Below are 18,542 nucleotides of genomic sequence, written 5' to 3'. Positions count from 1 at the left end.
AACTTCTTTAGATAGTATGAAGTTAAAACTACAATTGAGAGTTGCAAGGATTCCCAAAGCTCTATACACTTCTCATAGGGATATTTTCACGTTGTAAGAATGCCACTGTATACTTGGGGGTTCGATGATAGGGGTACATTTCATTTTGAGGTGCAAGGATGGTGGCTCTAGCTAAAATTTAAACTCAATAGATTGAGCACTAGTTTTGTTGTTGGGTCTATTCACTCAAGTGGAGCCATGACATGGAGCCGGCTGACAACCGACTATTGATTGAGTGTCAAATCGACTGGCCGAATCGGCTTAGGGCTAAAAAGGGAAAAAGTTATAATTGTTTATAAATAAATAAATATATGTCTTTCTTTTGTATGTCCTTTTTTTTGTGTGTCTTTTGTGTGAGTGAGTGTGTATATAGGGACAAAAAGAGACGTTACTCTACAAGGCTGATAAAAAAAGAAGTGTAGACACAAAAAAACATCACATAGAATACTAAGAGAGAGAGAAAAACAATGTATTAGAAAACAAAACTGAATACACAAAAGAGAGAAAATAGATTTGAGAAATGAAGAAGAGGTGTGAAAGAAAGATAATTAACGTCTTCTAAGGCCAAAATTGGCCCATGAGACAAATGGTTTACAACAAAAAATGGGATATTTACCCATTCATCGAAAGTAAAAAATAAAAATAAAAATAGAGTTTTAAGCTAAATAGTTTTAGTAAAATAAAATAACAAACATGTTCTACAATGAAAATGATGTTATATTAGGCCCATAGTTCCTAATATTCGCGTACGTCCAATTTACTGGACGTACGTGAACGTTTGCAAACATACGCATATGATGCGGGATATTCGTTTGGGTTTTTTTAATTTTTGATATTCATAATTCTTTGTGAACAGAAGTGACGTTTGACACACACACACTCTCTCTCTCTCACACACAAGAACTGACAGATCTTCTCTCTCTACAAAACCTAGATATCTAATATACATATTACACACTCCCTCACATAAACAAAACCCATAGCTCCTCTCTCTCTCTAGAGTCTAGATATACACTCAACCACTTTCTCCTCACACATCCAAAACAGGGTTTCTCTCTCTAGACCACACACGCTCTCTCTCTATCTCTCTCTCTCCCCCTCACCGCACACACACTATGTACACCATATGTATATATATCTATGTACCGCATATGGATTTCAATCATACTTGGAGCCTTTTCACGTATGAGTATGATATGAATATTGGCGTTTGAGTATGACACGAATGGGACGTATGGCTAGAACTATGACTAGGCCTAATTTCATTTCCATCCAAGTCTCTCGAAGAGAAGCGGGAGGTCAAAGGGTTTCGATGTGGATGTGGCCCGTGGCCCCAATATAAAAGGTACCCCAACCATAGCTTCTAGTTGACGTAGCTCACGTTCCCTTATCGTCTTAATCCTTTCTACTCTGTGTCGACTTGTTTTGAAGCCCAACATCGAAGGGCGTTTGGTTGTTCTTTGCGTTTCGGCTTCCTCAAGAGAGAGTGTGAGAACACTGCGAAGCTTTTGCGAAACAAAGAAGCAAACAAGACAGAGAGAAGCAAGTGGAGCGAGGAACATTCTGTTTGTCCTCTCCATGCAGGTATGAGAGGGCCACCATTAGAACCAGAACCAAGCCAAATGAAACGGAAACGAAATGGAAGTATGGCGAAATGAAACCGAAACGAAAGAAAACCCAAACCAAACCAGCCCAAACCAAACCGAAACCAAACTTGACCAAACCCAAACCAAACCGAAACCAAACCAAACCAAACCAAACCAAACCGCTAAGAAGGAAGGAAGGAAGAAGAAGAAGAAGAAGAAGAAGGAGGAGGAGGAGGAAGCAACGACAAAGCAACTACCTGCAGAGAAAGGCGTTTTCAGCTGAAATGGAAGGACTTCCTCCTCTCTGTTTCCTTTTCCTTTCCTCCATCTCCATATCTCCATCTCCATCTCCATCTCCATCTCCATCTCCATCTGCAACAGAGGCGGCGCTCCCTGAACCATCTTGACCATGCTCGGAGATACAGAATGTCAGAGACGAACAGCACCTCCTCCGCCTCCTTCATCCATCACCACCACTTCTCCCCTCTAGCAGACGGCCTAATCTTCCCTCAGAAAAGCATACTAGGCACTCTGCTTCTCAAGAGCAAGAAGCAAAAGCACCACCGCCTTAGCAGCAGCGAAGAGGTACACTTCCCTCACTTTATCCGAGTTCTGGTCGGGAGTAGAAGGGCATTAGATGAGTGGGTTAAAGCTTCAGGCCCTGGTTCTTTCACTTTATGGGCCGAAGTTCCAGAAGAATGTATGGAATTTCATAGTTCAGATATAACATCACGCAGGATCTTGAAATCACAACTTTGGTTTGCATGCAGACTAAGGTCTTTCATGCCTTTGATTCAACCTATCTTTCCTGGCCTCTTTGTTGTGGTTTCTCCGGAAGTGGAAACCCTAGATGGCTCTCCTTCTTCTTCTTCTTCTTTAAGGGTGGAAAATGTTGAAAATCCAAAGGTGTGTGAGAAATGGCATAGCCTCAGGCAAAAAGCGAAGGACAAGTTTCCCAAATCTGTTGGAGTAAATCATCTGGGTAATGATTTTTTAGGTAGGAAACATGGTAATGGATCGTCAATTAGTTGTAAGTGGATTCAGAAATGGCTCCTTGCGCTCCCTTTGATGTTCTATGAGAAACTTGTAGATATGATCTCTCCAGGGGGAGTTCTTTGGCATTTCCAACAGCTTGTACAAAAAGTTGTATATAATTCTTTATTCATTGATATGAGGTTTGAGCTCATAGATTTTGGTAGATGGCTCAAACATCATAGTTATGCCGCAGCATTGGAAGGTTCGAGGTTTCTGGTCTGTTTAAGCACCTTGCAATGGACCATGGTAAAGTTTGATTTTTCAGATAATGCCTTGTGGATAACCGGAGATAAATGTTTAGAAAATTTACTAAAAAACATAACAGATGATTCTGGAAGCAGTTATGATCTATCACACGAGTACAGTAAACACAAAAATCACTGTCCACAGGTGAGTAAATGGAAAGTATGCCAGCTCTCTGAAAGAACAGAAAATTCAGACTGTGCCACCCTTCTCAATGTAATGTATGATAAAGGTGGTTTTTCGGAACAAGAAGTGGTTGCTTCTTTTAAACGGGATTTCAGTTTCTTAGGAGCTTTCAAAATGGAGAGCATATCGTTAGCTCCAACGATTCAGGAGCTGAAGTTTTGTTCTTTGAGTGGTAAAAACCCTGGATTGTCATCCAAGGAGCGATGTGCCCTTTCAAACTTGGGCAGCAGTAGCAGGTCAGTCAGGCAAAGGGGCATTCACATTTTGCTTGACATTTTGATGCAAGATGCTAAAGAAATGTTTCCGTCGAGCAGGAGTGATTCAAGGATGGATCTTTCTAATAGAAAAGGAGGTATTGTAACCCCATTGTCTATCAAATCACTCTGTTCCACCTATAGCATAGAGGGGAATGGATCCACATCAACAAGTGGAAACTTATCAAGCAATGAGAGCTGCAGGGCCGGGAGAGATTCAACGAGGCAACATGTCAAAGGCAGTTTGATGCCGCAGAATGCATATCAGCATGCGGCTTCACCTTGTCGGAGCTTTTCAAAGCAAAACAAGGAAATAAAACATGAGTTTCAAGATTCTCAATTAGATTGTGAGATCCTAAAGGTTCATCTCCTACCCAATAAAGGAAGTGGCAATGAATCTGAAAATATTGGTATCCTAAAGTTTTTTGATTCCCTTTGCCCGACTTCCTCAAAATCTGGTGTGCCTTTTGAGGACAACACTTGTAAGATAGAATCAATACAGATGAGATTGCTGGAGTGGGTGCACAATGGTTTCTTAGAATCGTTGATTGAAGAGGCAATTGAATCATCTGGAAAACACATTTCGAGAGGAGAAACAGCAGGCTTAAGTATATATGAGACTGCAGAAATTTGTTTGAATACTACACATGTTCTTCCTGCAGATGCTACCAATCACATAGTTGATTTCTTGATGGGTCGGCTGAAGGATTATACAACTAATAATGGTTTATTGAACTTTCCTTCCAGTGGAGAAATCAAGCTGCGAACACCTCAAGTGGATAGCAGTGATCAGAATCTCGAGAGTGAACTAGAGAAATTATGGTGTCTAACCAAATTGCTAGTTCTGTTAGTTAATGGGTCTATCTTCATCGCATCTGGTGTTGCAAAATGTGGAGGATTGTGGCCAATACTTGAGCTGTATGTCTCACTTGTTAGGATAAGGACATCCAACCAATTTGAATGTTCAATCAACAATGATATATGCGTGACACTTCCTGGTGAAGTGATGGAACAAGGAAAGGAAAACCTCATAGTTTCTCCATTGTCCATTAAACACAGATATGGTGCAGGACATTTAACTTCTGAAAGTGTCTGCAATATTTCTATACATAGCTCGAAACATGAGACCCTGAAAGAAAGAGGGTACCAGATGCTAGAGGGAAGTTTTGCCAGATTGGTAGATCTTGTAACAAAAGTGGCTTTCTTATGCAGGGGGAAAAGTTCATCCAAGTTCATCTTTAATCAAAGAAAACAGAAAAGGCATCTTTCTGTGAGGAGTCTTATAGAAAATGATCATTCTGAAGAATGCACCACTGTTCAAAAAGTGCTACAGCCAGACAATTTAAATTTGGACAATGTTGGTCAAAATGTAATGCATCATTCCTCCGAAAGGCCCAAAGTTCCAAAACTTATCTTGAAGCCATGTTTGACTGTGGAGAAAAGCAGAAGATTACGAAGAACAAATGATGGATTCCATATAATGGTTCTGGAAACAAATATATGCTTGCTAGAGGTATTCCATACTTTGCTTGTACATCACAGTGCTGCTGCAGTTTCAGCGCAGAGGGAAGTCACAAGGAAAATTCATGTAAACCATGATGCAGTCATCTCTTCCTTCATTATGGATATGTGCAATTTCATTGATAGTTTATCTCAACCCGATGAAAGAAGATTGCAAGAATTGATCTTTCAAGTAATATACCAGTTAGATAGGGTGTTGACTCAAATGAATACAGACAAACATGGGCACGTTGATAAAAATCAAGGGCTGGAACATGTAACAAAAGCTAGGAAATCCCTTCAAGCTGATGTTAACATCAGTTTTCATGAACTTTTTCTTCAAGAGGCATTGAGGAATCTTAGAGTGGCGCTGTCTTCAGACATTCTTTCTTTGGAATGCAATGCACTATCAGGTCTAATAGAAAAGTGTAACCACAAACTTGCATCTCACAAGAACATTGACGTGGGACGGCTATCAACTTTAAGCTTTTGGCAAAGAATTAGCATGCTCATGAACATTGTAGCAGACTTCAGTATCTTCCTTTCAACAGAAGGATTAGTATGCTCCATTCTTCCAGACATATGTGGATATTTTGATGGAGCCTTGAGTGTTTTTTCTGGATTGGAGCAGCCTGCTAGTTGGTCTTTGCCTCAAATACTTGCTATGCAAAGCTTTTTAAATCTCTTGAAAGCTATTTTTCAAATCATAAAAGATGATAAGTCATACTCAAGCTCGTGTTGGACTGATATTGAGGAGAGACTCTGGCAAATTATTGTGAGTAAAAAGAAGCATTGGGCATGTGTGAAGAGCTATCTGAGCTGGCTTTTACTGGAATCCTGTCATGGATGCTACAAGAATATCTTGAATTTTTCTAGGTTTTACACTGATATGCCTGAGGCATTGACAATACTACTGTTTAGTAAACGAGATTTCTGTTTAGAATCCCCTGGTCTTGGATTTTTAAGGGATGCATTTCAGTGTCTCGACTCACTTGTTATCCTTTTCTACAGAAGGATGCAATCAAAGGCGTCCAAGTTCAATGATAACTTCTCTTTCTTTTCTTCAGAAGACATGGATTTCCTTCTTGATTTCCTCATGAATCCAGTTGATGGATTACTGATGAACATACTGAAGGGTCCATTTTTCCAGGGGAGAATGATTCGTACAGAGAGGGAAATAGAGAGAGAGACGGCAGGTTGCACAATAACATGTGAAGATCAGATCTCATTACTTCGAGGAAGACGAGATCATGATGTCTCTCCATCCTTGAAATTGAGCTCAGCAAGACAGTCTGCAGCAAGGGTATGTGAGCTCAATGGAAGTAGTCAAGTTCTTACAGAAGATGATAGGTCGATCAAGACATCTCCTCATTGTAGACATGGAACATCACCCATCAGAAGCTGGAGCTGGCAGACACCGTATCTGTTTAAGCTTCTCAAGCATCTAACATCTGATCTAACTTGCAGCCAAACATTCCCAATCATCGAATCATCTTGCCATTCAGTGCACTCTCATTGCGATTCTGGTCGCTGCCTCTGCAAGAGTTGTACAGCTAGGATAATAGTTCAAGGTCTTGCTTCACGTATTTCTATGCTTATTGAAGAGGAGTGTCTTAATCTTCTGGTAAAAGTGTTTAGTCTCAAATTCCCAGAGTGTACTGTGAAGCCAGAAACTGCATCTGAAAGCCCTTTTCTGAAACAAAGCTACGTTGATGCCTTCTTGGATTATCATTTTCTTTGCTTCTTGCAGCTTTATAACTGGAAGGTAGAAGGTCAACAGAAGAAAAGATCAATGAATCACGCAGCTGCTAACAATATTGATGTATCAGAAGGAAATCAGTCATCATATGTTCAGAACGAAGAAACCCTTTCTATCCAGGAATCCTCTTCTTTAGCAGATCTATGCACAACCATGTTTTCAGAGGATGAGACGATAAGCATTGCATGCAGGAAGCATGGAGAAGTTCTTCTGGCACTCTCACAGAATAAAAATGGAAATGTTAGCAGACGTTTCAAGCAGCTCAAAGTAATGGATTTTCTTGTACATCAAATGGCTTTGGAATATGAACTATCGAATGTTGTTACACCGAGGGAATCCTCTTCAGAAAATCTTTTACATGCAGTCTTGCCACCCCAACCCAGAACATCAAATGATTTTGACTCACAAAATCTGTTGGCAGATAATGTCTTTTTTCACAGCAAGAGAATCTTGGCTGAAAATACATCAGTGTCCAATGCAGTAGAAAGCATTGAATGGGGAAAACATCATACAGCCAATCATGATGGAAGTAGCTTGAGCCAACATTATGGAAATGCTTCAAACACCAATGTGGAAAATGAAAAAACGAAAATTTACTTGCCAGCACTAAATTGCAATCGTGTCAGGTTAAAGCAGCAGTCAATACACTGTAAAGATGATATAAAAAACTCAACTCATCAGTCTGGATATTCTTCATGTAGAACAGAAAGTAGCAAAAAATATTCCTTTCCTGTTTCTTCTCGTGGTCTAAGTTATCGACTTGCCATTCAAGATCATTGCAGAAGATCGTTGAAACATGAGAAGCACTCTACACTTCTCACAGTTTTTCCTCATTCTCTTAAGGCATTTTCTGATAGATGTCGGACCATAAGAAGGAAGAAACTAAAGGAAAGCCCTGTATCTTCAAGGGCTTGCAAGGATTATGGATATCTTGATCCAAGACTTATTGAGAGATCATCACTCATCTTTGATCATGAGAATATTTCTTGTAATGCTGTGTCGATAGTTGAAAGAAAAGGAGAGAGGCAAGATAATAATTCAAATGTGTCCAAAAGCAATAATAAGTTTGTTTACTGTGGTAGATTTTGTGATTTAAATGAAGAAGTAGAAAAGGAGCTTGCCAAGGAAGATGCATCGAAAATTGATTGTCAGAAAGATGAAAAAAGGGCATCATTGCAGAGAAAATCAGGAATGTCCAATCAAAAAATTAATAGAAAGCTTTCAGAAATATCTCCGATTATCACCACAAATCAGCAATCAAAGAAGATGACACCTAGTACAAGAAGACCTATGGTGCCTAAATTGAACTTACCCAAGTCTGCAAGAAAAGGGGAGGAAGATCTTAGCTCATTAAGAGAATCTGTAGAAGAAGATTTATTTCTTAAGAAGAAAATGTCCCAAACTCACATTCAACCAGATGATGAAAACTCAAGAAACAACGAATTCAATTCAGGAGCTATATATTCTGTGGATATCAATAGAACAGTCTATTTATCCTATGAGAGTGAACGAATAAAAAGACGCATATATCGTGACTCCAGACTTCATGTGCTTCTTCTTGAGCTTTTTGTGTCGTTGATGATTACTCCCCAGTAAGGAACTTTCATAATTTTTTGTATAATGTTTAATGATGAAATACTGATTAAAATTAATTCTATGCGAAGGTCTCTCTTTTCACTAGCATAACATGTCCTTTACCTGCTGCAGGGGTACCTTGGATACCTCTTACACTGATAGATTTCCCATGGATGGCCAAAGGATTAATGCTCCATTCTACCTTCTTTATCGTATCCTTTGGCAAGAACTCTCATGGTGTTATTTTTCTAGTGAGGAAACAACTTTGCAAAAACAGCAATTTTTTTCTCTTTTATGCAAATGATGAATGACGCCTTTGATAAGCTCTCCGTGTTAAGAGTTTAAATAGCTCAAAAATTAAAGAACTGCTATTCTCTAAGCAGTAGTGATATACATCATACTGATGGTCATCTTCAAACGGCATTTGCATAATTGGTTTATAGTTCTATTTCATGGCATTGACGTCCTAAAGGGGGTGTGCTTGCCTTGTTTGAGGACACGTGTCATTTTTTCTTGCATTTTTCGGATCTACAAAATGCAGTGTATCATTCATTCTAATAATTTTTAGGCCTTTTAACTCTTAGTTAAATCCTCGTGTTCTGCAAACTTTATCCTAAGGTTACTAGGATCAAAGGCTCATGACCATGCCTATTAGATCCTACATGAGGACACAGACTTTCCAGTCATGAGAGGGTATGAAAAACTGTGTCCCCTAATGTAGAAGCTAATATAAATAATGGCGGTGAATATCTGTGAGATTTCATAGAGTGTCTTTGTTGCAGAACATAATATCACAGGAAGAATGCCAGATTTATTAAATTTACAGTTTTATTGGAAAATATGGGAGTGTCTATTAGTGTGTACGTCTAAGCATGCTTCAACCTTTTTGAAAAGTTATCTCTTAATTTATAACAATCAGTTTAGGTATGAAAAATTGATACGAAACAAAGTGCTCCTTACTATGATTGAACCAGATATTAATCATACAGCCAATGCCATATTGTTGCCTTTTCTTCGCCAGAGGATGAGGAGCTTTTCCCCATCGGTTTGTAGGATTTTCAAGCTAGTATGGCGAGATCACTTTGACTCTTCTTTGTATACAAATAGGCATCGTATTGCTCATGGTGCCTCTTCTCAGGTGAGCACAGATGTATGGTAGAACTGACATGATTGAAATATATTTAGTTTTTGTGGTGTTTGAGATAACTCGTGGATTACTTCCCAATGTAGGTGTATGCAGCAACATTCACGAAGATGGATGGAGACAGAAAAATTTGCGAGTCAGTGGTATTGAAGACAGTTGATTTACCCAAAGGACCATATGATCCTTGTAGATTTTTTGACATTTATTCTGAAGTAGAGATTCTTGAGAAGTTTATTGGGGATCACAGGGTTTGCCAGTTATTAGATTATGGTGTTGATATCGAGTCATTTATACTTGTTCTCAAACATTATAAGTGTAGCCTTCGTCATTGGCGTCAACGTCATGATATTCAATTTAATAAAAGAGAAAAAGATTCTTCTGAAAAGCTTAGCCAAGCTTTTTATGAGAAGTTACCACTGTACTTAGAGATTTACAAAGCTGTGCTTCAAGCAGTAAGAACCATTCCCAAACAATGTTTTAAATTTCCTTGTGTAAACTCATTTCATTTTGCTTCAAGTGGGGGATCACAAAATTTTACAACAGATTCGTAATTCTAAATAGAGCAGGTCCTCATGCTGGTGACGATCCAAGGATATTTGGAAAAACTATAGATTGTAGTCAATGATTTTGGGCTGATCATTTCTTAGGGTGAGAAATGAGTCACTAAAATTCATGATCGGTTCAAAATCTTATGAAAAAGAAGGTAACACAATTGAGTTCTCTAGACTATTCTGAATCCAGATTACTCTGTATTGCATCCTCATTACTGGGCAAAGTCAGTAGGCCATTTAGGTAAGGAAATATGCATAATAAGAAGATATGCGATTCTTGATCACATTTTCAATCTCAAAGCTACAATTGACGAAGATTGGATATGAGGGAAGAAGACATATTGTTGTTTTTTGGGAATCCATTAGGATCTCCTTTTATGTTCACATCTGAATTATCCATAGTTTGGTTTATCTCCTTTTTCTTGCTCAAAGGCACCCAAGAGATTGTGCCTAGAAAGAGTTTAATTCACACATATTTTATCAAAATCGTGTTTGTTTGAAAGGTTGATATCTAGTAGTAAGACTCCTTTTGAGATTTGTCAAATTTTTCTTTTAACATTCATTTGACATCAGCTGTGTGCTAAATAAGGAAGCCAATTTAAATGATTAATATGAAAATGAAACATAAAAACCAATTGTATTTCTAATGCTTGGTCTGGGGATACCAGGTTAAGGTTCTTGAGCTGCATAATGTTGTGCATTACGATCTTAAATGTGACAACATTCTTTTGGAGCCATTGGAAACCATCCAATCTGAAGAAGAATTTTGGAATCCAGTTTTGTCAAAGATAATGGAGAGCTTCTGCCTTCCTTTTCGAGTCTGTATTGCAGATTTTGGGCAAAGCAAGGTATGCAAAGCATAAATACAAGAACTACATAAAATACCTTTAAGGTCTTAATGTTCAAATCAACATGACTGCCAAGAATTCTATGAAATGACATGCTTATCTAAAAGATCAACTTGCATATGCCATCATAACTGAGTGATTTGCAACCAATTGCAAGGCTAGAAAATCTATCACGTGATTTCCAAACAAAGCCAATTGACTTACATTCTTAAATTTTGCAATGAAAAATGACTTGCGAGGGAGAAGAGATAATATTGAAGCAGCGGTGTACGAGTTGCTCCTAGGACAAGCAAGTAAAAAGAGAATGGAAAATACTTAGTGAGAGGCAACCTATGACACAACTAACTCAACCTCAGACTTGGCATGAATAAATGCTAAGGCACTTTGACATTCACAATGGCTGGTATTGTGATGGAAATAATGGAAGGAAAGGTAGAAACAGGATGATATAATGAGATTTAAGGCATTACAACACGAAAGAAATCTATAGCATAATGAAACTCGTCTATGCTTAGATAAAAGAGGTTAAATGCTAAGGCACTCTGACATTCACAATGGCTGGTATTGTGATGGAAATAATAGAAGGAAAGGTAGAAAAAGGATGATATAATGAGATTTAAGGCATTACAACATGAAAGAAATCTATAGCATAATGAAACTCGTCTGTGCTTAGATAAAAGAGGTTAAAAGTTTGAATCTTTGGAGAGACATAAAAATCATAGAAAAAAGATAAAACCAGGAAAAGCTGCCTTTTTCATGGTAATTAAATATGAATAATAGAAAGCTCACAGGTGGTTGCTCACGCATGCTCTTTTTGCTTCATCTAAGTTACCCTTTGGCCTAGTGTAGACACATGCATGTGTTTTGTCCCTCCATCTAAGTCATATCTAGGAATATTTAAGGCTTATAACTACTACCTCGTTGATAGTTCCAATTTCTTTATCATGTTGAGGTGCCGGGTTTGAAAATTGTCTCCTCAATTTATTTTTAATGTGATTAAATTTGTTTCAATATCATGGCACAAAAGCACCATGACACCAGGAGCACCAACCGATCTATGTAACTGATCGCAAGGTAGGTCACAAACTGTGAGAACTTGCACCTACCTGAAATTCCTGGGGACATGTTAAGAGTGAGAGTCAAGATACCGTGATTCCTAAAACTTCCAAGTAAAGCACAGAATTTGAGTCAGACAAAATTCCATGTTTGCCCTGTACAATCGGTATTTGTACCAACCAGGGGTAGAAACTTGTGTTTTTTCTCAGGGCTTTTCTTCGAGATTTTATTTTTTGGGCCACTCTTCTTTTTGCATCCATCACCTAGTTTTTATTCTAGTTGCTAGCTTAATACCAGCTTTAATACAAGCCCATTGTGTCAAGCACATTTTAATGCTGTGATGAGTTTCATTATATGGTGTTTTTTGTACAATAATACAGCACCATAGGACTTTCCTCAGTAGTAAAATATCATATTTTTTGTCTATAACAGTGTAACGTTGTAAGATTTAATTTACTTTCCCTGTTTTATGTTTTATTTTGTAGGCATCCATTCTTCAAGGTGGGGAATGCACTGTCCGTAATCGAGGGACTGAATATGTCAAAAGCCCAGAAATGTTGATGCTGCTATCTACTAATAAACAGGATGATAACCTCATGAATTTTGCTGAAAAAGATGAGAGTGTGGGTAGGGCCGTTGATGTTTGGGGCTTAGGATGCCTCTTGTATGAACTTTTAACAGGAGAGTACCTTTTGTATGATGAAGATTGGACCCGGTTTTTCATTCGTGTAACATTGCCTTCGGAGGTAAGTAGATTCTTGAGCATAGTAACATGATAAAAAGGTAATGCATCAGGCATCTTGCACTTAGCCCATTGTAGTAACACAAAGTAAATGATGAGGCCTGGTATCCCATGCATTGTCATGAGACCCTTTTCTCTTTTTTTATCCTTGTGGTACCTCTATAGAATGTTCCTTTTTTCTCTTGACTTCTGAGTATGTTTCATATGCTCTGTACAAGGGATGATGTGGAATCTTTAAGATCCTCATGCAAATAGTTTTTCTGTCTGATGATATTGTGCTGATCTCCAACGCTCGAAAAGGTCTACAAAAGACATCTACATGCCTTACAAGTATTTTGTACAGATAAAGGTTTGTTGGTAAAGATATATAAAACTAAAATGATGCTGTTTAACACCACACAAGCATAGTTGAAAAGATCAGAGCCAGAAGTCTTCTTGGGAGAGGAAAAGGTGGCATATACATGATCCTACACGTACCTAGGAGTAACATTCAAAGGACCTCAGTTCTTTTTATGAGAGGCTGGTCGTATTCAACTCTCTCATGGATATGCAGCCCGTGGTGCTCTTGAAAGACAATGTGCACATTTGAAGTTCCAGGCCCCACAAACTAAGCTGTGGGTATTTGATACACTTGTCACACCAACTCTATTCTATGGAGTAGAAACCTGGGAGGGAGTCTTAACAAGGCAAATAATTGGAAAGATTCAGAGAGATCTTTTGCCTCAATGATCGCCCGTATGATAAGGAGCAAAGGGTTGGTGCCCCAATAATCATCAAGACATTATTTGGATCAGTGACCAGTGGCAGTAACCAACGACTTTGGGAGCTCCCTAAATGAAGGTACTCAAGGATGGCACTTATGCCATCAAAACAAATTGCTGAACATGGAGATATTCATTGTTGCTATGATGAAATCCACAAATGGTTCGAGTCACATGGCATAAACATAAACACACTACCCCCACTCCTACATAGCTTGGGTGTCCCCGTCTAAATATGTTCAAAGTAGAAAAGAATAGAGTGATCCGAACTGATATTATCATGTTGGAAAATGAAATAACATGGATCGACCCCAGAACATCTCTTGGTAGGAAGATGGCCACTATAAGACACCTTTTACACACACTAGAGGATCGATTCATTATCAGCCCCTCTAATATGGATATACATCTATCCTTTATGCTGTGAAACGTGATAGGGCAGCTGCAAACTTCTTCACATCAGTTGAGATAGGAAGATATGAATGAATACCTCTAGAATATCTATTTTGCCAATTGTGTCACCAGTGAGTGGAATCTGAAGAACAGTATGTTTGTCATTGGACTGTTTTTTATGAAATCAGAGGGAGATACAATTGCCTCTTTAAGTAAGGCTTTGGCCCATTACTCAAGGTAATGGAATATGAGGACAATGGTGCTTGGTCTTCTCTTGCTAGAACTAAAGAGGTACAAGGAGAAATTGAAGGACAATAACACAGCCACACAAGCTCATCAACAAAGGAAAATCACAGTTTTCTCTTGGTCCATCACTCCTACTTAGGCTGCAAGTCAGTAGGGGCTGTACAAATGGGCTCCCAACCAGGACATACGGTACAATAGATATGGGCAATAGCAATTGTCATGCACATAGGCCCCGGCCTCATGGACCATTATCTCGCCACCCTTGTCATGGACAAATAAAAGCCGTTATCTTCTGCCACCGCAGGTGCTTCCCTTGCTTCAAAAACCTCTCTATTTTTTAATCAACCTATTCTAGGGATCTTTCAAAGAAACACAATACATGAATAGATGACGAGAATCTTACATGTATAAATGATAAGATTCTTTAGTCACATCTTTGTTCTATTTCTATTTACTTATTTACTTATTTACGCTTATTTGGTTTGCTGTTCTCAAAGATGAGACAACATTTTAAGATGTAATTTATTGTTTGGTCTTATAGCCCATTTGGTCCTCTTAAAGGATGTTAATTTTTCTTTCTTTCTTTCCCTTAGTTCTCTTTCAGAGAGAAAAACTCTTTTCTTTTCCACATTGTCAAACCATAGGATGAATGGTTTGTCTCACAAATTACACCTTCATGTGCTATATGGGGATTTATTATTTTCCAAAACCATTCCATCAATGGGAATTTCTTGTCTAAACACATTCTGTCTTTTTTTTTAATACATATTACCTCAATGGGGGGTGAAAACGTGTAAAAAATGCCTAGAATGAGATGGTCACTTCATTTTTGTTTGAACCAGAAATATTCAAAGAAAAGAGCACTCTTAACGTTTGAGACATAAGATCATTTCCATTAGTTTTTTTATCTAGATCTGTTCTTCTTTTTGGCAGGAGCTTATTACTGATGAGAAGGCTGCAAAGCTGAATAACTTCAAACCAATCATGGAGTTTCTTAATTTTGTATTGGTAAGAGATCCACATCGAAGGCCAACCTTGGATGCAGTTATTCAGAAACTGGAGCAGCTACAAATGGTATTAAGAAAAGATGGAATTGGCTACAGTAACTTACTTAATAATGTTGAAGATTGTAAAGGAATGCCAGATTTGAATCTGGAAATGAAACATACGAAGCTACATACAGAAGTGCCTGATGGAAAGAATCAAATGGAGATGCATGCTGCTGCCAATATATCTCAGAGAGTTTTTACTGATTTGATGACGTCCGAACAACACATTGACAATACAAAAAAGAATGAAATGTGCTTGTGCAACTCAAAAATAGGTCCTCACAGTATACTGCCTCATCCATCACCCTCGTGGAGAACTTACATCACGAAGCTTATTTATGGTGGCTGAGATATGATGAACATATAATGAGAACTGAAAGGTTCTACATATTTGAATTGCGAGGAATTAAACTGCAAGGGAACTACTACACACTCTTTCAGGATGTGCCAGCAAGAAAAATTTGAAGATAGTTGAAAGAAATATTGTGATTTTAAACACGTTACATGCCGAAGTAGGAGGCTACATAAGAGTTTATATGCTAAAAATGTGCTTTGAGGTACCTTGAAATGCAGATATCTCAAATTAGATTCTAAAAAGAGGATATCTATACAGTTAATGACAAAACACCCCATTTACTGGGAATACTGGAAAGTGCATTTCCACATAGAAAGAATGCCAATTACGATAAATTGGAAATCAATTTAAATAATGAGGACGAACACCTTAACTGTCAAAACAAGGGCATGATTGCAAAACTGACTCCTCAAGAAAAGAAGAACCGGCAAGAATAGAAAACATTCAGGCATATGGCATTCACTTAGACGATGTCTATAATGGTCACATTTGAAGAACCAGAAAGAGGAAGGATTTTGTTTATCAATTGGCGTAATAAGAAGAAAAAAAACACTAAGAAAGTCTAAGAGTTGAGCAAGATTTTCTTTCTGGAAACAGGAAATTTGTCATGCCATGTTGCTGTGTGTTCAAAGGTGCAGATTCTAATGATCCAGAGGTCATATCCACATACATCTAAAATGGGATCAATTTACACAATTTTGATTTAAATGGAGGTAAGAAGTCATGTTTGGTTTCTGATCATTTCTGGTTTTCATGTGTAGTCGATCTTTTAATTTTTTCTTCCAAAGTATAGAAGTGTTTTTCCCATACCATTCACTGGGATACCTTAGTCTAAAGTACCTTTATTATGTGCCACTGTAGTATTTCGATATCATCACAAAAGGTTAAGTTAATTAGTGAGAGAATCCCATCATCTTTGCAAATAACATTAGTTATGTGCACAAACAGAGCATAAACTGTTATTGTGGACATCATCAACCCATCGAGAAACATCATTCAAAATATGGAAATCATTTAATTGGATTGGCTGTCCCTCATTTCATAGGTGAGAAATCCGATCAACACTCAGTATCTTATTTTCATTTTCACTTCACAAATAACTCAATGAGTTTAAGACACTAAGTCTGCTTAAGCATCCTAAAATAGACAGCATAGAAGCTCATAAGAGAGTGTATGCCCTGTTTTAACCACACCGAGGATCTTATTAACGACTTCTCCAGCACCAGTGTCCAAAAAATATATAAACTGGTGCAACTTCAGGCATATAAAGTCTGAATACAAATTACGCCCATGATGGAGATTTACTCTTAAAAAACTGCCACATTTGATCATCAATACTGCATTATGGTTATCTTTGAGAGAGTCTTTTTCCATGTGTACGTTAGAAGTCCTAACAGCCAGGGATGGAACTCTTAGTAAAAAAAAAAAAAGAACCAAAATGTACACAAATAGTCGAAAAGACTACAGTCCTAGTTTCTACTCCTATGTTGAGACATAGATTTTGTTTGGCAGTGAATGTTGAGACAATACCGTTAGGAGCAACCATGCTTTTCTTGCATTTTCCACAGGACATTATTATGGCTTTTTGTGCATGCTCCCCAAATAGTGGAGATTGTATTTGTTGAAAAAAACATGTAGTGCTTTGCAATCTTGCTCTCTTGCCACATTTTCCACATGAACATTGATGCAGTCTATGTAAAAATTTGATGTTTTTCTTTCCAAGAGGATACCATAATGGCCATTTTGGTGTATATTTTTGCAGATCATGAATATATATGATGAGCATTAAAGTCTACAAAGATGTAGAGCTTTATGCGGGTTCAAATCAAGGAAGTACACAATGCTGAAAGGAAATTATTCTTCAACGGATCGTATAAGCCTAAAGAAGGTAAGCAAAGTGTGGGTTTTGTAACGTCATCGTAAACTAGAGTTATATAGATTGACACATGCTTGATATTCACGATATTCTCCATGCGTGTTATTCGCAATATTCGAGGATACGAAATTGTCCCAAGAATATTATAAAATCATTCGTTTTACAAAATAAATATACAAAAAATATTAATTTAAAAATCAGTAAAAAAAGAACAGTCATTCATTAATAGATTATAAAAATATGATTAGTATTAACTCTCCTTTATAGTATTAAATAAAAAAGGGGAGAGTTTTGAACCTTTATTTTATTTTATTTATTTATTTGAAAAAAATGAATATTTATATATTTATTATGGAAATATGATTAGTGTGAAGTCGCATTCTTAATGTCAGATAAAAATATCCATAATTTTTGGGAGAATAAAAAGTAAGGAATTACTGAACCTCTATTTTATTTTATTTGTTTATTAAAAATGAAACGAATACTTTTACATTTATTATAAAAATTTATTAATAGTCCCTTTTTTATATTGAGGAAACTAAAAAGGAGGGAGTTCATGTACTCTCTCTTTTTTTTTTAAACGAATACTTGACTATGCATTCGTATACGTATTCGTTTGCATTTGAATGGGAAACCCCACAAATGCAAATATGTCGGTCTATGGAGTGGTAGTAATAAAATTGATGCACACAGTCATGTTTTTTCTTTTGTTTTTGCCTAATTCCTTTAAGAGATGTCTCTTGTTCTAAATATACGGACTACGTTTTCATATTTGACATCGTTTATTACCAATCAAGAATGACACTTGTTTGTTCTTTGTTTCTAGGGATTGGTCACTAATAACACAAAGTCCTATGTAATCCATTACTACAAAGAGGATCGCATCTAGAAGCAAAAGGAATTCTATGTGAACGAGTGTTCTCATCATTGTTTAAAAGAAGAATACAACACATTAATGCAAAAATCTTTTAACTGTGTTACCCCACAAATTTGTTTTCTGGTCTTTTTGATAGAATAAATTATCTAGCTAATGGCTTTGCGGTGTCGATTAATAACTAGACTTCAAGAAACAATGCCAAAAAGACTAGAGCAAGATGCTTGAATCAATATAAGTGTATTACTGAATCACCTACAAGAGCAACACCAGCTTCATGCCATTTCCAGTGTAGATAGGGAACATCAAATGCACATTGTATACCTCATCTTACTACCTTAACATTGGCCACACCAAAGTTGTGTGGAAAACCTAAATTACCTCATCCTCTACAAATACCAAGAATCTCAACGAGCATGTCCTTGACAAACCTTTTCTCCTTCGTTCAAGTCTTTTGAATCCAACCTCAT

The 18,542-nt window shown here is 37.4% G+C and overlaps 1 protein-coding gene across 2 annotated transcripts; it reads left to right on the top strand.

Moving 5' to 3' along the window:
* The first annotated feature begins 1,967 nt into the window (after nt 1-1,967).
* LOC147854820 (uncharacterized) lies at nt 1,968-18,284 on the top strand. Of its 2 annotated transcripts, XM_087331225.1 has the most exons (9): nt 1,968-8,194; nt 8,310-8,389; nt 9,152-9,315; nt 9,408-9,773; nt 10,541-10,720; nt 12,262-12,522; nt 14,852-16,035; nt 17,085-17,210; nt 18,025-18,284. In XM_087331225.1, the coding sequence occupies exons 1-7, from the start codon at nt 2,052-2,054 to the stop codon at nt 15,314-15,316; spliced, it is 7,659 nt and encodes a 2,552-aa protein (XP_087187351.1). In that variant the 5' UTR covers nt 1,968-2,051; the 3' UTR covers nt 15,317-16,035; nt 17,085-17,210; nt 18,025-18,284. The 2 variants fall into 2 exon arrangements, with proteins under 2 accessions (XP_087187351.1, XP_087187352.1); XM_087331226.1 differs by lacking the exons at nt 12,262-12,522; nt 14,852-16,035; nt 17,085-17,210; nt 18,025-18,284 and having other exon boundaries at nt 9,408-9,507; nt 10,541-10,667.
* Nucleotides 18,285-18,542: the final 258 nt, after the last annotated feature.

The sequence above is a fragment of the Azolla caroliniana genome, unplaced genomic scaffold (genome assembly GCF_043228905.1).
Source record: "Azolla caroliniana isolate FFs.n. ecotype wild unplaced genomic scaffold, voAzoCaro1.0.p SCAF_15, whole genome shotgun sequence".
In the NCBI taxonomy this organism is placed as follows: domain Eukaryota; kingdom Viridiplantae; phylum Streptophyta; class Polypodiopsida; order Salviniales; family Salviniaceae; genus Azolla; species Azolla caroliniana.
The sequence above is the reverse complement of the archived record's forward strand: the minus strand, read 5'-3'. Positions and strand labels throughout refer to the sequence as shown.